This window comes from Microcaecilia unicolor, chromosome 3 (assembly GCF_901765095.1).
Source record: "Microcaecilia unicolor chromosome 3, aMicUni1.1, whole genome shotgun sequence".
In the NCBI taxonomy this organism is placed as follows: domain Eukaryota; kingdom Metazoa; phylum Chordata; class Amphibia; order Gymnophiona; family Siphonopidae; genus Microcaecilia; species Microcaecilia unicolor.
The window spans coordinates 420,541,877-420,564,743 of NC_044033.1; the positions used below are offsets into that span (position 1 = coordinate 420,541,877).

A 22,867-nucleotide genomic window follows, 5' to 3' on the forward strand; every position below is an offset into this window, starting at 1 on the left:
TTTTCATGACCAAGCCTCGAAAAGGTGCCTGAACTGACCAGATGACCACCGGAGGGAATGGGGGATGACCTCCCCTTACTCCCCCAGTGGTCACCAACACCTTCCTACCCAAAACAAAAATTAAAAAACATTTTTCCAGCCTCTATGCCAGCCTGAAATGTTATACCCAGCTCCATCACAGCAGTATGCAGGTCCCTGGAGCAGTTTTTAGTGGGTTCAGTGCACTTCAGGCAGGCGGACCCAGGCCCATCCCCCGTACCTGTTACACTTGTGATGGTAAATGTGAGCCCTCAAAAACCCACGTGAAACCCACTGTACCCACATGTAGGTGCCCCCTTCATCCCTAAGAGCTATGGTAGTAGTGTATAGTTGTGTGGAGTGGGTTTTTTTTTTGGGGGGGGGGGGTTGGGGGGCTCAGCACCAAAGATAAGGGAGCTATGCACCTGGGAGCAATTTGTGAAGTCCACTGCAGTGCCCACTAGGGTGCCCGGTTGGTGTCCTGGCATGTGAGGGGGACCAGTGCACTACGAATGCTGGCTCATCCCACGACCAAAGGGCTTGCATTTGGTCGTTTTTGAGATGGGTATCCTCGGTTTCCATTATCGGCGAAAACCGAGGTCGTCCATCTCTAAGGTCGACCATCTCAACATTTAGGTTGACCATCTCTTAGGTCGACCTAAATGTTGAGATTTGGGCGTCCCCGACCATATTATCGAAATGAAAGATGGACGCCCATCTTGTTTCGATAATACGGGATGCCCCACCCCTTCGCGGGGATGTCCTCAGAGATGGGTGCGTTTAGAGATGGGCGTCCCTGTTCGAAAATGCCCCTCCACATGATTTTATTGATATATTTCTAAGTTACTAATATGTTTTAATATGTTAAAATACTTTATATTATTACGATCTTTAATAAGATTAATGTGGGGTGTGATTATTTTTATTTTAGCTGTTTCCTCCTGAAGAAGAAACTCGAAACTCAGCTTGAGTTGAGGAAATGTACATTGTGCGCTTTGGAGAAACTTTATTTTGGAAGAAGGTTCTGGACTGAGTATTTGTTTGCTCCTACTTTGGCTACAACCAGTGACATTTTTTCATTGTTTTGGAACTGTGTATCAGGACTCCTGTGTTTTCAGATAAATGCAGTACAGTGATTTGCTCAGTTTTGTTTTAGTGTGCTGAGAGGAATTGTCGCTTTGATATCTATTTATGTTTCTATAACTATACTAGTTATTTCATGCACACTTTAGCATCTTCTTGCCTTTCTATGCTTGTTATTAATGTGTTTTGTGATGGTAATAATGTTGGGCATTATTATATAGTGCAATTGATTCAGAAGGTCTATATCTATGAGAACACAAGTGGTGCAATGATGATTATAATCTACATCCCACATGTTTAAGGACATGTAAAAGTGTTCCTTGTATGTGCCCAGGGAGGGGTTATTTTCATTGGGCTTAGCACCCCCAATAATTTTGAAAAGTTGGCTCCTATGCTGTACACATTGCAATTCATTTAATACCACTCATTTCAGCATCTGTTTCAGGTACTGCCATAAGACTGTACTCAGGGTCTACAGCAGTGGTTCCCAAACCTTGTGCTAGAGGCACCCCAGCCAGTCAGGTTTTCAAGATAAATAAATTACCGCAAGAGCCATGCAGTAGTCGGGTGGTAAGTTCATTTTGGCGTGTTGGGCGCACGTAGACGCTTACATAGCTTAGTAAAAGGGACCCTTGGTGCAGTGTGGTTTGCCTTTTAGAATCCGACAGATATAGATGGGGAGGGGAGACCTTTTGAAAACACGGCCCTCATTAGCACTGTCCTCCAGTGCACCAATCAATGCAGCATGGAGATCAAGGTATTAAAAAAGGTGAGGTGGGAGGGTAGCTGTGTTCCCAGCTTTGTTTTGTCTTTATCCTTCCCTTTCCTGGCTGACCACAGCTTTAAGCAATCCTTGTAGCCCTCTCTCTAGCATCAAAGAACCCCTGAGATGAGTTCAGGGCAGGGCCCAGCCAACCATGAGGCAAGATTAGGTAATTGCTTAGGGCATTAGCTTCTGAAGGGCAAAATAGATCCTGACAGCCACCTGTATTTTCACCTGAAAGAAGGGTTGACAATTTTCAAATACTCCTTTACTTGGGTAAATGACTTGGAATTACCTTCATTATTTAAGTTTGTGTGGTATACACACATACAACAACAACAAAAGCAGCAACACACTTTAATATCTGAAAGTGTGTTGCCTTGGGGAGAGGGGCAGACTACAGACCTGAAAGTTAATTGAGTGGGGCAATACAAGGTTGAAAGTTTGCCTAAGAACAATGCCTTAGCACTGGCCCTTGATCCCAGGAGAAGGGAAAATTTAACCTCAGGTCATCCACCCTCTGTTTCTTAACCTTGCTTCTAGACGTTCATTTCCTTCCACGGTCTCAAAATGCTTCCCAAAATCCAGTGCACAGTTGGGAGAATCATTGAACTAAACTGCTCTAAAATAGAAGATGGCAGAGTGCAATATATTACCCAGAGTGTAGAGATATTTTGAACAAAAAGTTGGAGGGTGTTCAACTTTGTAAGTCTAAGGAAAGACATCTATAGAAAGCAGCCCCGTAAAAAGGGAGAGAATAATAAGGAAAGACTCAAAACAATGTAACAATCTTGTTACACTCTAAACAATTCAGAATATAATTTTGGTTTTCAAATTGAAACTGGCAGAGAAGCTAGAACAGAAAAGATAAATAAACAGGAAATCAGTTTACCAACTTCATTACTACCTGTCACCAGCAGATGGCGAGTTTTCTTCAGGATTGCACACTGCAGATTTTCGCTTCTGTTTGCTCTTGATATAAGTTTGGTTAAGCAGTTGTAAATTTTAGTTATTCTACAAACCACTGATTGCTAATTCTTTGTCTAAAGAATGCCTTTTCTTGAGAAACAATTTAAACACGGATCACTGCTTCTTACTAAATAGAAATAGCAAGAGGTGAATCACAACCAGGTTTGTTGAATTGTAGCATGAAATAAAGGATATATTTATTATGTTACTAGCATCTGCAGATAAGTGTATATATTCCTATCTATCTAGCGTCTGTCTGTCTCTCTTTCCTGCTACCCCTCTACTATTCTCTTATATATGGGGAAAATACCCAGTTTATTTTGTTCCTAATTTTTAATTTTTTTTCTGTATAACAGATCTTTTTATCTTTTGAGCTGATAATTCATAAATACATGAGTATAACTTTAATAGTGTAAATCCAGTGATTAAAGGCAAAAGAAATTAGAGGCCATGTGTATATAATATAACCACTGTATTCGAATTTTAGAAGAATCATTTGCTTCAAAGAAATTGGCAATTTTCCTTCCGCATGCACGGTGTCTGCAGACATCGGAGGTCTACAAACTCTGAGCTGGTTTGTTTTGTTTACCTCCTCGTCATCTGGCTATTAAACAACTTCCAAACAGCAACATCCAAAAAGAACGCTGACAACCAAACGCACACTTGTGCAGAAACTATTTATTGCTTTTCGTGGTTCGGCAAAAGAACTCCTTGTTTTATGGGTTTTTAACTGAACGTGTGTCTTCCATTGACTGACTGTTGCCAAATGCAAAGTGGCACGTGTGATTGTGTTTGAACACTTCTGTAGGGGGTTAAGATGTTGGTCCATGAATACAGCTGCCACTTCTTTCTTGCCATCTATCCCATCATTCAGCGTGGAAAATCTAAGTTCACACAGTACAACCGTATTAAAATGTATTTCAATATCATTTAGCCATAACGCTTTCCAATCTCTTTTAAGATAAGGACAACATTTATCTGACAGGTGACTGCTTTACCTTCCTTTTCGTGCAAGAAGAAGGAGGAAAAACTGGACTTGAAACTCAAGGCGCGCCCACTCAGGATTTAAAGTTGCAGCGTTAAATGAGATTAGCACATGGATGGTCTAATAATATTTAGCTGTGTTTTTATCAAACAAATCTTTAAGTTGCTTCTGAGTGATCTACTAATGATATCTCAGTAACCTAGTGGTTAGTATAGCAGACTTTGATCCTGGTGAAGTGGGTTCCATTCCCATTGCAGCTCCTTGTGACCGTGGGCAAGTCACATAACCCTCCATTGCCCCAGGTACAAAATAAGTACCTGTATATATGTAAACCGCTTTGAGCGTAGTTGCAAAATACCACAAAAAGGCAGTATATCAAGCCCCCTTTCCCTTATATAAATATAATTTTATTTTAATGTCACAAAACGCCTGGTCCACTTTGCTAAGGAAATTTCAGTAAACCGAACCATTCCATCCATATGTTTATGAAGCCCCCCCCCCCCACCACACACCGAATGCATGTTCGCTGCTTTCCAAACAGAGTTGTTTAGGGGCTTGTAAACATTCGATTTCTTGAACGTTTGCAAAGCTCTCCAAGAGCTGATGGATTTTCTGGCATGTGATGTCTCATTTGGGGGGCTTGTTTTTCGCTTCCAGCAGCTCTAATCTGTATCAGAAGCTCGTCCATAGCCAAAATGCTGACGCTAGGGGGGGGGGGGGGGGAATCTCTGCCTGATCCCTACGTTTACCCTCGTGTGGACTGTAGATTCGCATTTAATTACATACATTACAGGTGCTATATTATGTTTTACAGTGCTGTGAAATGACATCATGTAAATTACATTAACATAAATGTTGGAATGTCTTACACGGAAATGTGCTGCCTTCTGGCTCCAGTTCACTAACTTAGCTGACAAGCTTTTCGTACAAATACAGTTTGCTGAACAGCTGCAAATTGTAAAATTAAAACAAGCTTTAGGGGAAAAAAAATCATAAAGGAGAGAAAGAAATCAGAATAAAATTAATTAAAAACATTCTGTCTTTTAGCTCATGAAGGAAAATAGTATTCTAGGAGTAACCCATTCAATTGGAACTTACTGTTTGAAAACCTCGAATTTTTATTTTGTTTGCTTTCTTCTTTAGCTAGGGGAGGTAAATAATCGCTGCTGCTTTCCTTCCTGTACTGATGTGTAAAATGCCAGCCTGTTTGCATCTGAAGTTCACATGAGTTGTTGCAGTGGCTGTCAGCATGTTCTCCTCCCTGCCCTGTTTGGGAGATGCAAAACATCGCACGACTGAATCTTTCATTGCCCTCTGACCAACTGCGTGTGCTGGCTTGATTTTCGAAGAAGAAAAAACGTTTAAGAGATTTTTGATGATAATTTGACAAGGGTGGGCACTTTGATCTTAGTTGAGAACCAGGACTTGTGCTTGAATTTAAGAAAGCCTGGGAAAGGCATTTGGGATCTCTTAGGGGAAAGGAGGAGATAGTGGTGGCTGTGGATGGGCAGACTGGATGGGCCATTTGGCTCTTATCTGCCGTCACGTTTCTATATCAGCAGAACATCTCGATTCTCACTTTAATTTCCTGTGATTTTTTTTCCAGTGAAACTATCTTTAGGTTAACTGGGAGTCTCCTCTGGTCTATTTGTGGGGAAAGGATTTTCACCCCCAGGTGAAGAATCACAGGACAGCTAATGTTCTTGGACTACCCGCATGCACACAGTATTATCATGCAACAGACAGGCAGAGTTGTACAGATGACACTTACTCCACATACAGGCAGATTCAGAAAGAAGGGATGATAGGTTTCTTACAAAATCCGTAGTATAAAATAATTTTTAGTTGTGCTTGAGGTAACAGATAAAAAGGGAGTTAAACATGAGGCCAGGAAAAGACTATTTAATCTGCCATCCATAGCGCTCCAGCTCTTCAATCCCCTTTTCTCCTTCAGTGATCCCTGTGTGGGGTTTGTTTTTCAACTCACACACAGTCCTTATCTCTGCTGGGAGGTTGTTTATCATCCACCACCCAAACTGTAACAGATCTCATGGGGGTGGGGGCTATGAAATAACTGATACCTATTGTCTAATCAATTAATGGAGGGCTTAAAGCACTAGCTGTATTTTCCTGTATAATCAGGGACACTGAAGTGTTACAATACCTAAATAAATTGAAGGTAATAAAATATTAAACAGGAGAACTGAAAGTGGGTGGAAAAGGGATGCCAGTATTTCAGTAAGGGGCCCTTTTAGTAAAGGGTTGGTGAGTGACAATCCGGAACTACCGCCGGGCTAACCCAGGTGCTCAGTGATAGCTCCCACCACCCCAGCATGCGCCATTTCCGGTGCTACAAAAATACTTTCAATTTTATAGCGACGGTGCTTACCCGATGGTAATCAGGCGGCATTGCGCACTGCCTGGTGACAGCCAGGTTAGCGCAGGAGCCCATACCGCCAACTCAGTGAGTGACGATAAGGACTCCCCCCCCCCCCCGAAATGGCCGCACTGCAAGACAGGGGCGTAGACAGACACCAGATTTTGGGTGGGCCTAGGCAAGACGGAGGTGGGCACCAAGTGTTCTCTCCTCACCCCACCCCCCACCCCCACCACCAAAAAAATATCCCAGCTGCCAGGAAAATGCTTCTTTCCACCTTGGCAGGCTGCAGCAGGCATGCGCTGAAAACTGAACGCTTTCATTTCCATTAGGGGGGAAGTCTTCAGCTGGCGGAGCTTAGGATCCCCACCAGCTACCGCTAAATGTGTGCTACTGTTAGGTGGACGAATGCAGAGTGGAAGAAGATCCAATCCAAGAAACCAGTCAAAACTCACAAGTAGACTTTATTAGGACCCATTCCAAGTAGACTTTATTAGGACTGTTAGGTGGGCCTGAGCCCTAAGTGGGTGGGCCCCGGCCCACCCGTGACTACGCCACTACTGCAAGAGGTTCACTTACCAAACAGTCATTTCTTTTCCAGAAATAAAGACAGCCTTTTGCCTGCTGCAGTAAAAGGGGGCCTCGGCATGCACCAAAAACACATGCTGAAGCTAGTGGAGGCCCACTTTTACTGCAGCTTAGTAAAAGGACCCCTAAGTGAGGGAATTGCTCCATTACCCAGGAATGGTATATAACCAAAAAGGAGGTGACCAAAAGTGAGCAGGATAGGGGGGAGCCATACCTTACAAGTGCTAACTCGTGTAGATGGCAGCCGGCCTATATTCTTAGTGCAGCCTGCCATAAATTTGACATTTTTCTGCTGTCATTGCCAGGTGTGGGGACCCATTTTGCGGTAATGCCTCCTATGATTTAAAAATAGTGCTGACAGTTGTAAACAATACGTGGCTCTTTTACTAAGCCACGGTTAAAAAAAAAAAGTGGCCTGCACTAGTTTTGGCGCATGAAATTGGTGCGCGCTGGGACACTTTTTACCGCAGTAGGAAAAAGGCCTTTTCTAAAACGGGACAGTAAATGGTCATGCGCTAATATTACAATCAGTGTGTGGCTATTTACTGTCTGAGCCCTTACTGCCGGCTATTTAGCAGTTGATAAGGGCTTATACACTAACCCTGCGGCAATAGAGCAGCACGTGAAAATATGGTTGTGCTTCTGATTGCTGTCAGGCAGGGACAGACTGAGGGTGGGCTGGGCTTCCTGCCCGACACTGCCTGCTGCCTCTGCTGGCTCAGCTGATGCCCCCGCTGCCCTGGTCCTACCTAAGGGGTCCTGGTGGATTCTGCCGGGGGGGGGGGGGGGCATGTTCTGCCCACTGCATTTCTGCTATTCCCCTGCCTGCCAGCATCACCGTGTTTTCAAAATGGCAGCCGAGACTTCCCACGGTAGTCTCACAGTTCTGAACAGTCTTGTGAGACTTCCACAGGGAGACTCAGCTGCCGGTTTTAAAATACGGTGGTGCCAGTTGGGAGGGTATAGCGGCAGCCCAGCGGGCTGGGCAGGAAAGAACATTTCCCCCCCCCCCCTGCAGAGGCCACTAGATCACCAGTGGTGCGCTAGGCATCTGGGCATCCTGGCAGAGCCTCTGGGCCCTTGGGAACTGCCTGGTTGCCTGAATTCACAGTCCGCCCCTGCTGCCATGAACACCCCCCATGGTAGAAAATATAAAATGATTTTCTACCACGGGAACCTGCATTCACCAACTTCAGAGCTACTGCCAGGCTCCTGTGCTATACCAGTGGTAGGGCCGATTTGGCGTGGACTACCGGTTCGGTACCCCTACCATGCCTTTGTAAAAAAGGCTCCTAAATAATGTTAATGAACAGTGTTAGTCTCACAGTGCACCTATCAAAATGTACTCTATGGGCCAAATTCTATAAATGGGCCTTAAAAAATCAGCACCAAAAAAACAAACAAACATGTGGTTAGTGTGATTCTATAAACTAAGCCTAAAGTTAGGCGTAGTTTATAGAATATGCTCATGCACTGTTCTTGTGACTAAAATTTAGGTGCACCCATTTAGGCCACCTAAAACCAGGCCTAAATACCTGTTAAGCGCAGATCGGGTGTATTCAATAATAGTGTTCATAGTTTGTTTGTTTTTTTTTAAATACCCACAACCTGCCCTCTCCATGCCTATGGACATGCCCCCTTTTTGACTGTGCGCATTAGCGTTTATGAACACCACGTTGTAGAATACGCCTAGAAAGTTGTGCACATAAATGTTAATCAAAGCCCATTAGTGCCACTAATTGGTTGTTAAGTACCAATTATCAGCTCTGACTGGTTTGTTAATCAATTAAGTTGTGCGCACAATTTGGTGTGCGGACAAATTAGTTGACACAACTTAAGACGCAGTGTATAAAATTTGGGGGGGAGGGGGTAATCTTATAGCAATTATGATTTCAGGTGCTCATTGTTTTGTTTTCGGGTGTAAGTGTACTTGGGCTTTTCACCTTCTCAGTGACTTCAACCAGAGCAACTGGAGGTCTAGAAAAATGAGCATAGCAGTTTGAGCGCTGGGATTCCTGACGGTGCATGATTTTATGGTCTCATTCTGGAGTGTGAAGGTGCAGCTGTACAAACTGAGCAGTAACATCTATAATATTAGGTGCTCAGAACAAATATTTGGAGAACATTACATCTGGTATATCTAAGTTATAATAGAGCTATTAATATTTTCTCTAAACTCATAAGCAGTCCTCTGTTGATTTTTATTATGCTGTTAATTTAGATCGATCTAATAATCCAGACCGAACCTTCTAACTTTGCACAATGTGACTTGCAATGAATATTGAAGAAAGTGTGCAATCAATGTTATGCTAAATTTATGGCAAGTTTTACTTTGTCTTTGAATATCATCTCCAGTGTCAGTGCAGCTTCCATTGCCCTCATTGTCCGTCATCCAGCTTAACAAGAAACTCTTTTCTCCTTTGGAAGATTCTCATGAAGTACTCGCACAGCTAAGCCGTCCAAGTTCCACTGGAACTCTGGAAGTCTTTCTTCTCCAAAACCAGCTGCTTAAAGTTCCTACTGCTCCCCAGCTGTTGCAAGGGAGGGCTGGCTCTGAGGGGCTGGAGTGCATGCGTGCTGACAGGCTGCTTGAAATAAGGAGGCGGGTAGAGGAAAGAGTTCAGTGTGATCTGAGATCTTGCTCTTTGCACAGCCCGAGAACGGGGACAGCAGCTTGAGGGGCAGCCACTTCTACCCCTACCCTCGGCCCTGCGCTGCTGCCACAGCTCGGAGCATGCCAGCTCCTGCTTTGTGCCTGGCACTGTCTCCTGCAGGAATTCCACCGAAGCTCCCCCACCCCCATCGCCGGGGATCCACGGCTCTTAAACTCAGCCCCAGGCATCAGGCACCAGCAATAGGTAAATACCAACAGGTCTCATTTTATTCTCATCGGACTGGATGCAGCCTTCAAAGACCGAAGATTCGGCCCTAGAGAGCTGATCTGGGAGCTTTGGGGAGGGGGGAGAGACTTTGATAGACACTGCATCGAGGTGATCAATTTGAGAGAATAGGTACACCTTTTGCTACCATATCTTTTTTTCTTTAATAGTACACAAAACCATATTAGAAAAGTTCATTTCTCCATCACGTTATTCAAAAGCGACCGTTACATGCTTGCTGGGCAGCTCTCCGAATGAATCAAACCTGATTAGTCTGTGAATTTATTTAGATGTCAGGATACATTACATCTAGATTCAATTTTATTTTAACAGGTAGGTACAATTCTCTGGCTCTTTTGAACTTTGTAGTTGCAATGAGATGAGAGACCTGCTTCTAAATGAATTTACACTGGAATGGTCTGGCTGTGGGGTGCAGTATCTAGAGAGCATTATTTTCTTGTGACCAGTTGGGAGTTGCTTTAGTATTCCAAATCTGTAAATTTTGATATGAATCTAGCGTGGTTGTGTCTGCTGTTGTGTCCATCATAAAGCTGGAGGGCACCGAAATTATTTAAACACACATATGTTTTTTAACGTGCATTGAGGAACATTTTTTTAAATAGACCTCAAAATAATAAATAAATAATAAATATAATAACATTTTAAGCGTAATGTCGTAATAGTAGGTTCCAGCTGTAAGCATGTAATAAAAGTTGAGTTTAGTTATTTCATACCAGATTATCAGATTAAATTAAGCGGACAAACCAAAGGCATCAAACAGGTGCATAAGCACTTAAAAGTGTGCGCAATTAAAAAAAAGTTTAAGCTAAAACAGGCTGAAATAATTATGAATTTTCAGCATACTTACCAAGTTGATATAAGGAAAAATTTAGTATAAACTTGATTAAAGTGAATTCCTTATAGATTTGTTCCAATCAAGTTATACTAGAGTTGCATCAATATTTTTTTCCCCCATGGTTAAAGGCCTTCTAGGACGTTTTATGTTCAGAACTGCATTTTCCACTTCTCAAACCTGGAGTGCAGAGAAGTTTTAACTTCAGTAATCCATTAGCACCTTTCATTTGAAACAAAGGACGATGAGAACGGATGGAAAATCGTGGTTGGCAACTGTTGACCCCTTTTTTTTTTAATTATTATTTTATTTCCATTGCTGGGTGCAGCGTGGTAGAACCAAACTCTATCGTTTAAAATTTACGCTGTTCCGTAACAGAGGAATATAAAGTGCATGTGTAAATTAAATCAAACTGAGCGGTAGACACGATCCCATGTAGAAGGCAAGTAAATAGGGAAAAAAAAGTTTGCTCTAATTCACTAGGCATAACTATATACTACGAAGAACCAGTGATTTTAATAATCAGCACTAAACCCTCGAACCTGTAAATCTATTTTATTTCAAAATTCTCTATTATTAATCAGCTTTGCTGCTGGTGGTCTTTTAGCCTGTCACCACTGATTTCCTAATAACATGTGAATGATAATTCTAGTAAAGATATCTGAGGCACATGCTGGCTGGATTCTTGCTGTTTCTATTAATACCAGTAATTATATCTTTTGTGTTCCCTTAAAACAAAGTGAACTTGTATGTTCTAAGCTTTAGTTGTGTTTCTAGTAAACTTGAAATATCAAAGCGCAAAACCTATTGAGGCTGCAAAATTACTTATACAAAACGAATAAAATATACAACTATAGACCAGAAACATTTCTCCGTTTGTAATGCATAAAGAGTTCAAGTACAACGAACTCTGAAGGAATATGATCCATGCTGGTAAAATTTCCCCTCTTTCACCCAGGTCTGCTGAAGTTTCAATAATATGCTGGCAGGTATAATTTTTGTATAAAAACATGGATAATAGATTTAAGCATGTCATGTTTTGGAAGAGGATCCTAGAAATGTGAATTTTACAAATGAATGTTATCATACCCAAACGACATGCATACAGTCCCCAAACAGTCATATTTATATATATATATATATATATATATATTTAGTAGACTGTCTACAAAATTACATTATTTTCTTATTCAGCATATTACAAATTCCAGAAACAGATTCTTACTGGAACTGATGCTCACCCTAAACGATATCTAGGCAGGCAACATATAAGTTATAGATAATTCAAAATGAACAATACAAATTGAGAGAAAGCAGCAGATGAGAAATGTACTTTCCAGCAACAATTCCAGCTCGTACAATATCAGAACGTGGTTAGTTAAAAATTCTTAAGGCTGCTGTCTAGAGATAGATTTACACAATGGGAAAGGACGGTTTCTAGTACCTAGTTTGCATTGTAGTACAAAGGACAAGAAAGCTGGGGACAGATGTAGTCTTTCAAGTTTATGGTCCTAGTTTGCAGGGTAAATTTATCTTGGCAGAGAAGGTTTTTGTTCAGTCTTATGTCAGTGTACTAGCGGTCTGGTCTAAATTACTCAGCAAGCAGGTCTTGTGTTTAAAAATGGCACTGTTTATTGCTCGTGGGGTGCAGATAAGTCACCCAGACTCTTCAGTAAAATGTTAGATAAGGATCTGTTTATATGATCCAGAATTAAAGGTAGAGGTGGCGAAGCACTGAAGAAATCAAAGAATGGCAATCCTTTCTTTGGTGAGCTGGGGGAAAGTGGACACGCATTAAACAGCAGGATGGAAATTTGAATTTAAATAGGTCTCTCCTCTCCCTTTCTCATATAGATACAGTAGAGATCATAAGTCAGATACAGAAAAAAAAATCCAATTATGAGATGATTGCAAATTCTAATTTATTCCTATGTATCGTTTGTACGCTGCTAAATTGCCGTCCTGTTTTTTCGAAGATATCAAAGAAGTGTGCTTGGTGTGTACTTTTTTTTTTTTTTTTTACCGTAACTGCTCCGAACAAACAAAATTATTACAATAGGTATATATTAATCTCTACAACCTTTCAGGAAACAGAGAAGAATTGTCTTTCAATTCTTACTTAGGAGAATTGAGTGAGAAAGCATGTTTATTTTACATTTTACAGAAGAGGAAGAGAATCCAAAAGTGCAAAATCCCCCTTTTTCTCTTTCTCTTATTCATATAAGGCCATCAGGAATTTCTAACCATCTGCAGGTAAATCCAGTTATTTCCCGTATTCAGAGCTGGAGGCAAGGTTTAACTGTACTGTATGGACAGAAAATTAATTCAGCAAATAGGCCTAATGGGTTTGTCAGTTTGGGTACATAATTCTGCATCTTTAATGTTCAACTTAATTTTATATTTGGAAAATAGTGAAGAGTCCATAGCCATTTTGACAAAGCTTAAAGTTTCTCAAAATATGGCATTTTACAGGATTTACTGTTGGGGATGTACATCAGTCTTCAAGTGGTTACAAGTGGAGATAGCTTTTTATCAGTCACAGTTGGTAATATAGCCAATTAGCCTGCAATCTTGGCAAAATATCATACTATTTTATTCTGGGTCATTGCTGTGGAATGTCACACAACATTTTTTTTTCTGGGGCTGATTCATCTTGACTATGTGAAAGGTAATTTCTTTTTCCTTTGGAACTGGTTACAGCTAAAGTCCTCTAACCATGCTTTCCTAACTTTTGTCCAAAATAATCTACTTTGCTTTCTTTCCCTTTAAACCCCTTCTCCACGTCTGAAGCATTCTTAACCCTGCCTACAAACACACTAAACAAGACATGACAGAAGCAAACTGAACTGCCCCCCCCCTCCCCTCAGTCATTCAGTCCTTAATTTTGTGTATGGCAGACATTTTGTATTGTGACATTTGGTACCATCAAGTACATTATGGTTCTCATTTTCAAAGCACCTAGACTTACAAAGTTATATAGCTATGGGACTTTGTGCTTTGAAAATACGCCTCTATGTAACTTTGTAAGTCTAGATGCTTTGAAAATGAGAACCATAACGTACCAATTTATTTAAAAGTGAAAAATGTTCTAACCATTCATTCTCTCCAGGCATGCGTTTCTTACTTAAGAAACATTTCCCAAAAGTTCAGCACTTCTACACCTTAAACGTCCAAGGGTGATGCTGACCTGTTCAGCCTTCATAATGAATTGAGTGACTCCACTGCTGGACGCACACCAAACTAAAGACATTTGGACATATTCCCTTCCCTACCAGCTTGCCCTCTATCCCCATCCATTCCTATTCTTCCCCATTATCACTTGTAGATTTGCTGTATTAGTTTCATTTTGCTACATTGGCACTTGCCTCTGTGGTGCATTGTAAGCCACATTGAGCCTGACATTGTTGGGAAACTGTGGGGTACAAATGAGATAATAAATTAATAAATACTTGTTAACCATCAGAAGTAAGCAAATACATGATTTCTGTGAGACAGAAGGCATCTCCTAATAACTTATGAATTATGAACTCATTCTCCCTCCTTTCTTCCCTCCCCGCACTCCCCTCCAGACAAAACAGTTTCTTGAAAACACCTAAGGAGCCAATTGAAGCACACAAATTTGACATAATTAGAGTTAGTTCTGCTGGTAAACAAAAGAGAGATTTTAGTGCTGGGCGTATTTACCTTTCAGTTTTCTGGGCAGGTCTTCTTCCTTGTATGACTGGGACTGGGGTAACCCGTCAGTGTAGCTGTACCTTTCACCGACCTGTCTGACTCTGCCAGACTGGGCTCTGCGTAGACTCTTCATCTAGATTTCCACTGATTTAACTACTACATGAACATTTTTCCATTTTTTCCTAGGTGGCGTCCAACAGTAAAGGCAGTTTGGTCACTTTCTTACTTGTTTCCTGATTTGTGGTGCAGCTGTGTCCTTTGCTTTAGGTAAGGCTTAGATTCTAACATAAATCGGAAGGATGAAAGACAAACATAATTAAAACTATAATATGGTGATTTTTCAGTAAACAACTGTGGGGGGCTGAAATTTAGTGTCTCCCTTCCTTGTCTTTTCTTTCTCTAAAGATATTTTAATGCAGTCCAGAAGGCAGAAGAAAGAAACCTGCCCTGAAAAGCTATTTGTAAAACTATTAAAATAAACTTTAAATTAAATACAATGTTTAATCTGAACATAAATAAATGTAAGGCTCAAATGTATTGTGCTAGCAAACCCAATGATTTTTAGCAGGAGAACAGACACTTTGGGCCAGGAAAAAAATGGTATAATGTCTGCTTATTCTTTTAACCCTAGTATAAAAGTGTACAACAAGATATTGTCATAATATCATCGAATGAGTGTGCTACAATGCTTGTGAATTAATCTACAGTTAGGGCCCTGTTTACTAAACCACGCTAAAGGTGCATTAGCATTTTTACAGCATGCTAATCATTACTGCGTGCTAACTGCGCAGATGCCCATATTATTCCTATGGGCATCTACGCGGTCAACACGTACTAAGTTTTAGCGCATGCTAAAAATGCTAGTGCACCTTAGTAAACAGGGTCCTAAGAGTAATAACTGAAGTATTAGTTAGCAGTTGAAATGCAAAATATGTGGAAGTCCTTGAATCACTGTCTATGCTAATATGCACAACAGGAAATGAATAAAAGTGTTGAGTTTGAATTTCCCTTCAAAGTACTGGTACACATGGAAATTTTACACCTCACTTTTATAAAGCATGTTCTGGGATACATTTTCTTTTAGAAAATATCAAAGAAAAATAAAGTAGAAAAAATGCTGTCACTTGGAAGTTTAATGATTTTTTTTTTTGTGGATATTCAGTACAAATATTTGAGGGCAGCAAGTGCAATAGATGTACAAGGTAGCCTCCTATCCAAGGGCAGCCCACAGGTGCCACAACTTTCACTTATGCTATAAAGCAAACCATTGTTACTACTAGATGTCAGCTATCGTTGTCTAGGGTTGGTCCCAGGGTCCACTTCACAGAGGCAGTGGGTTCCCAAAGAATACGCAATCCACACAGATTTGGATATATAAAGTATATTATATTTGCATATATGTATTGGCTCACAGCACTTAGTACAGGAAAAAGGGTACAAGCTGTCTTGGGGTGTGTGTTTAGAGGGAGGGAGAAAGAAAGGATTACCATTACTACTACTAGTACTAGTACTAGTAGTGGCAGTAGTAGTATTAATATTAACAGTAGTAACATTTGTTGTGATATTAGTAATGGTAGTAGTAGTAACGTTATTGTTTTTTTATTTTATATAGAAAGTTTTGGAGGGAGACTGAAAGGCCTCGTCAAGCTGACTCTACAACCGACCATCATGGGGAGCAAGACTCTGCCAGCTCCAGTGCCAATTCACCCTTCTCTACAGCTTACTAACTATTCCTTCCTGCAAGCTTTTAATGGGCTCCCGGTGCCAGCAGACCATTTGCCCAATCTTTATGGCTTCAGTGCCTTACATGCTGTTCATCTCCACCAATGGACATTGGGCTATCCCGCGATGCATTTGCCACGTTCCTCTTTCTCCAAAATTCCTGGGGTTTCAAATTTGATGGATGCTAGGTTCCAGATACCTGCATTCCCTTTGTTTCCCCATGCTATGCACCCTAAAGAAGAATCTACAAATATGCCACTTAAGGTCAAACCCCGTTTTGATTTTGCCAATCTGGCTGTGGCAGCCACCCAAGAGGATCATTTGAAAATGGCACATGCAGATAGCCGAGGCTCTCCTGTTTTGAGTTCCCTTCTTGATGTTACTAAACTATCACCAGAGAAGAAACCAACCAGAGGCAGATTACCATCTAAAACCAAGAAAGAATTTGTCTGTAAGTTCTGTGGCAGGCACTTCACCAAGTCCTATAATCTTTTGATCCATGAAAGAACCCACACTGATGAAAGACCGTATACTTGTGACGTATGCCATAAAGCTTTCAGAAGACAAGACCATCTTAGGGATCACAGGTAATCAGTTCATTAACATGTAAAGAATATCAGGAATGTCATTACTAGAAACATTTTTATTATGTAAAATCCATATTACATTTATGTACATTTCAGTCTAAGTTTCATAGTTCTAGTGTCAGAAAATTTCACATAAATATGTTTGATATTGGCTATTTGCATTTCCTCGGGGATACTTAAAAAAAAGTCTCTACTCCATTTGCATCTATTTCCCCTGTATTTTGTTATTCTAATATCAAGGACTGTGCACAGGTGAACTGTTGTTGGGATATTTAAATGCCTAAATCTTAAGATATTTTGTACAAGATTTAAAAAATAAGAAATGAAGCGTAGTCAATATTTAACATATCATATGAACTTAAATTACTCATGATTTTCAATGTTGCTATCATACCAAGGAATTTACATGAATTCATTATATATTGATAAAATGCATGTTCCATTGTCCTTACTTTCAGTACTGCCTAAAGCATTAAACATTTTAAAAAGTATCAAGATGCAGACATAGCAAAAAAAAAAAAAAAAATCAAACTAACGTCATAATGCACTTTGGGTGAAACTGATTAGGAAGAATTACTTATAATTTTTTTTCCACTTTCCCCTAGATATATTCATTCAAAAGAAAAGCCTTTCAAGTGTCAGGAATGTGGAAAAGGATTTTGCCAGTCCAGAACACTCGCTGTCCACAAGACACTACACACACAAGTAAAGGAGCTTAAACCTTCAAAAATAAAATGCTGAGCTATCGATTTTGTCAGACATTATTTTAAGGAACTATTACATCATTTTATTATGCCAAATGTGGAACTCAGTCCAATGAATAAAGCACTGAACCTTATGACAAAATGCTCTTCCAAACATGCTCTGTTGAAAAAGAGAAACCGATCCGAAGAGTCGGACAGGATCCGTGTGACTTTATACATTTTATGCCAAAAGGTGGAGCTGAAGAGTTGGAGAGTCACCTCGTTCAAACCTTAGATTATGAAAAATATTAACTTCCCTTTTTTAATGCCTCTAAGAATCAGGGGTTAAGGGTGGAAAGTTCTGAGAATAAAATATATCATAGTACATTTAAGTATACAATGCTGATGTTCACTGATCCTTCCTGGAAAGAGTGACAGTTTGAAATAGGGATAAAGAACGGTTCTTCCCCCGGAAGTTACCACATCATTTAGACTCTTTATGGCTAATGCTCTCGTGTGAACCTGGAAAAGCAAAGTACCTGAACTCTGGACATAGAAATTCCTAACTTTCTAAATGTGTTTGTTTCGATTTGGTGCCTTGGGCAATGAGGTGGGGGTTATATGTTTGGTGGATTGCTTTGGTTTTGGGGCACCTTAAAGCACAAAGAAAGACAATTTAATAAATGAACCAACTAACTTAACCATAAAATTGTACCATGTGTACTTTAAGACACCTCTGTCTCATGGGGAGTCTTTTAAGCTGACAATCATGACCTTTTCAGCCTGAAAAGGTTTTGTTTTTGTTTTGTTTTAACCAGTGAAGAAAAAGACATTCCAACATTATGTAAACAAACAAAAAAGGTATGTTTATGTGGCACTTTATGCTGATTTTGCTAATTAACATTTATCACTGGATTTTTTAAGTATTAAAATAAATGGCTGTTTTACAGGCAAACTTAGCAAGCTGAAATTTACTCTTAAAATTAAGCCATTCTTTAATAATTTTGTGTGTCGCTATGTGCAATTATTCTGTAAGCTCTTTGAGAAGGGACTGTCTTTCTTCTATGTTTGTGCAGCGCTGCATACACCTTGTAGCGCTATAGAAATGCTAAATAGTAGTAGTAGTAACTTGAACCATTTCTGTGGAAAAGTTTTTAAATGGGGAACAAGGGGGATTTTGGCTACTGAAAACAGGGCTTTTCCATTTAGCTAAAAAAAAAAAAACAATTTCGTGATTATGACTTGTAAAAGGCAAATGAAAGCATCTTCCTCCTTCAGGTGACATCAAATTCAGTGTCTGGTATTGAGGCCCAGATGCACTAAACTTTAACGACCCTTTAACGAAGAAATTTTCAACCGTAGCATGTATTAAAGGCCATTTTCCGACGACGCTAGCAGCTAACGAAAACGGAATGCAAATGAGTCACTTCCAATTGTAATGTGGACAATTTGGAATGCACTAACCATGCCGACGATTGCACCGAATCAGTTACCGCGATATATTTAACGTGAAGTCAGACCTGTGGTTAAGGCCTGAGCTGTCATACATACACTGCTCCCCGCTTCTCCCTGCAGCATAAAAATCCAAGCTGGCATATTTGAAAATATAAATAACCCACACAAACACGTGGCTCCACGCTTCCCCCTGCCTAAAATATAAAATCAAACCAAAAATCAAAAGTTTAGCAGACCCGTCCCCTCTCCCTTCCTGTCTCTCTCTTTCTCCTTCTCCCACAGCTCCGCCTCCTGCCATCCTCTGCCCCATGCCCCACCCCCTGAGGTCATCGCTGCCGCTCCCCCCCTCCACCAGACCCCTCCTCCGCCTTACTGGGCCCGCACAGTGCCTCTCACCTCTGTGTCAAGGCGCTGCACGGGCAAGAAGATCATCTGATCGCTGCGATTCTTCAGGACGTCTCTCCTTTCCTGACCTGGGCCCGCCCCCTTCTGACGTAAGTTTTGATTTTTTATTTAATACAGGGGGAAGCGGCAAGCAGAGGCGACCTCGCGGGGGGGGGGGGGGGGAATACCGTCCATACAGGACACTCCTGATGAGCGCCTTTGCCCCCTTCCGATCCTTTTTTTAAATTTTTGGTTTGATTTTATATTTTAAGCAGGGGGAAACGGGGAGCCACGTGTTTATGGGGTTTTTTTTTGTGGTTGTTGTTTTGACGTTTGTGGCATGCGCAGAGCAGCCAGCATAACGCTTGGCTGCTCTGCGCATGCTTTAGGGGCCGATTACCGACGGGGATTACAACAGTTTAACGAATCTGTAATGCATTGTACTTTACAATACCGCACCGAACATATGTGACTTGTTTTTTTGGTGCATTCTTCATTTTTTCAAATTTGGTAAGCACTTTTACGTTTTAGATTTTTTTACGTATGGTTGATGCATCTGGCCCTTAGAGCTTTAGGTGTTAGTAGGCATGTGTCGAATTTAACAAATGAATGGGCCTTTTATTATGCTGCACTAAAAAGTGGCTCAAGCTATCACTAGCAGAGGGCTTTCCTGCAAGCTAAGGTCACTTTAGAGCAGAAGTAAAATGGGCCCATTTTCCTATTAATTCCCAATTAGTGTACACAAGTACATAAATGTTGCCATACTGGGACAGACTGAAGGTCCGTCAAGCCCAGTAACCTGTTTCCAACAGTGGCCAATCCAGGTCACAAGTACCTGGCAAGATCCCAAAACAGTACAATACATTTTATACTGCTTGTCCCAGAAATAATCAGTGGATTTTCCCCAAGTCCATTTTAATAATGGCTTATGGACTTTTCTTTTAGGAAGCTAGCCAAACCTTTTTTAAACCCTGCTAAGCTAACTGCTTTTACCACATTCTCTGGTAATGAATTCTAGAGTTTAATTACATGATGAGTGAAGAAATGGCCATTAGCATGGGAGCCCTAATGACACCTATTTTCTAGGTGGTAAGGGCTCCTGCGCTAACCATGCCCCAATTGGTTAGCGCACGGTGATGTAGCTGCGGTAACCAATTAGCACTGGGCACTCCTGCTCCTGCTCCCTGCCCCCAACGTGCCTCTAGCACTAAAAAATAAATTCTATTTTTTTAGTGTATGGAAAGGCGATCGATCCAATAAATACTGCAGGACACCTGAGCGTGCCTTGCTCTAATGCTTTGTAACCTACAGTAAACATGCATTAGTGCTTACCGCAGCTTAGTAAAAGGGTCCCTAATTGAGTAATAGCAAACACTTTTGACTTTAGGGGAAAGTGAAGGCAGGCACTGATAATTCCTTGCTGGTAGCATTTTATTCTGATCAGTTACGGTACATTGATTTCAGTTAGCTGTCTTAAATCAGAAATGTTTATTCCATGGAAGAAAAGCTTGAATTGGGATCTGTGCCCAGAGAACTAGTTAAGAGTATGAAGCATGCATTGCCTATTCTGGATTTCCTTACTACCTCTCACCACCAACTGGAGCAACTCAGCTGTGTGTGTGTGTGGGGGGGGGGGGGGGGGGAGAGAGTTTGGCACCACCATCACCTTCTTAAAAGGTAATCCAAAACATCTTCCAAAGCACAGTCCAAACTGTGATAAGAATTCACTGTATTTCAAAAACAATCATTTTTAGAAAAAGAAAAACAATTTCAAAAGCCTGTCCTCAGATTTCAGTTACAAAATATGAAAACCTAACGCAAACAGAAATATAGTTGTGCTAAACACATAAACATTGAGCTCATTAAATCCCTTTGGCAATAATAATTCCAAGTACTGGCAATATATCCCATGCTGGGGGAATAGTCAAATAGTGAGGCTCTGCCAGCAAACACATCCCTTAAGAAATTTGGGTACAAGGCTTGTTAGAGCTATATCTTACATTACCAGATGTGATAGTATCAACCAGTTTCCTTCCCCAGGACCCATTAGATGCTGCCCACACATGTAATACTTGCAAAGAAGAAAACATGGAACTATTTCATCACCCCTCCCCCTTCAAAAAATACAACATATTTAAAGGGCAGGACTTATTATATATTTGCTACTTTATTTTCTGTCCAATTTAGAAATTTGGAGCCAATTAGTGTACTTTTTTCACATTTCATTTGTTTACCTAAAATATTGGCAATTGTGTCTTCTGGAATATTACCTTGGCAAGCAAAAGTGTTTTTCTTGATTACTGGAGATAACACAGTTTCATTTTTGGAGACGGGTGAAGACGGATGGGAAAGTCAGAAACTAAAGCACAAAGAGCCTCCAAGAATTGGTTGGCATCCAAAGTTTACTGAAAGACCTGACACGGGCCATGCTTTGGTGGAACACCTGCTTCAAGGGTCTATTAAAAACAAACAAAAAATTATTCCATAGACAACCTAAACTTATAAACACATTAATTTAAAATGATAGTTGACATAAAAGGTGACATGCAAGTATAAAGATGATGCAATGACTTCTTAATAAAATGAGTGACATAAATTACAGACATAAATAATGTGAAAACATTAACCCCTCCCCCCCTGTTTACTAAGCCGCACTAGCAACTGCCATGTGCTATTGCTGAATGGTAGCCGCTAGCATAGTTTTGTAAAAAAGGGGTAAAATAATAAAAAAAATTACTGTCAGTGTTAGTGTTACAATCCAGATATTATCCTCTGTTCTTTCAAAAATCAGTGGATAATACCAAACACATACAAAGGTTAAAACTGGAGAACACGTAAGAAAATTACAGATGAAAAGTGGAAGCTGGTTGACACAAATTTGTTTAAGGAATATATACCTTGTACTCTACTTTAAAAAAAATACATGTACGGTTATTATTTATATGATTGATCACAACTGAATTCTGCTTGAAAGAAAGGAATGAGACAGGACTAAAAAGGAGTGAGCAAAGAATTTGAAATACTCATGTGAGTGTCAATCTAAAAAACAAATGTGCTCATGATTATGCTAATATGAAGTGAAAATGTGACTGCTTAAAAATAAACTGAGATTGGAACCTTACCAGCATAGCCTACTACATGGAATTATAAAAGATTGGCAATGGGAAATTATTGAGTTTACATTATTAATTATGAGCATGGAGCAGCAAACCTTAAAAATATCTTTGTATTTCCACAAACAGTACTTTATAATTCAATGTGAGATAGGAGTTGAAATATGAAAAAAAAGTTTAGTGAGAAAAAAAACTGAGATGGCAGCATGCAATGACTAATCTCAGCGAAAAATTAGAATTAACGTGATTAATTAAAGTGAAGCTTATAAGCATCATTGAATAATCAGTTTTTCCAGGTTCAAAAAATTCTAAACATGCAGTATAAACACATTTTTTAAAAAAAGTCACTAAAAATGTTGCCAGATAAAGCAGAGAGTGGCATGTCACTAATATTATAAAACAATCTCAATTGGCAACAAAGAATAAACATAATTTATATACCAGGATTTAGTAAGGAAATGGTGCTGGAAACTACATTATACGTTATCTTGTGTCGATTCAAATAACGAACAACTGGGTAGCTGTTAGAATGGGAAAGTGTTCTTCATATCAACAAAGTCATTCATTCATTTTGGCCAGTGCTTAATTCTAGTTTATCTCCAAGCTGTCACACATAGCTTAAAAGGCACCCGATTGACGGTTTCAATCATTTATATAATGAACACTATGTTCTGACTTTGTCCCCTTATATCTGTTCCTTTTTTATTTGTTAAACAATGCCTGAAGCATGGCA

At 40.2% G+C, this 22,867-nt stretch overlaps 1 protein-coding gene across 1 annotated transcript; it reads left to right on the forward strand.

The window, feature by feature from the left end:
• Positions 1 to 9,373: 9,373 nt before the first annotated feature.
• LOC115467121 (protein odd-skipped-related 1) lies at positions 9,374 to 18,130 on the forward strand. Its single transcript, XM_030198831.1, has 4 exons — positions 9,374 to 9,641; positions 14,377 to 14,457; positions 15,803 to 16,499; positions 17,105 to 18,130. The coding sequence occupies exons 3-4, from the start codon at positions 15,859 to 15,861 to the stop codon at positions 17,238 to 17,240; spliced, it is 777 nt and encodes a 258-aa protein (XP_030054691.1). The 5' UTR covers positions 9,374 to 9,641; positions 14,377 to 14,457; positions 15,803 to 15,858; the 3' UTR covers positions 17,241 to 18,130.
• Positions 18,131 to 22,867: the final 4,737 nt, after the last annotated feature.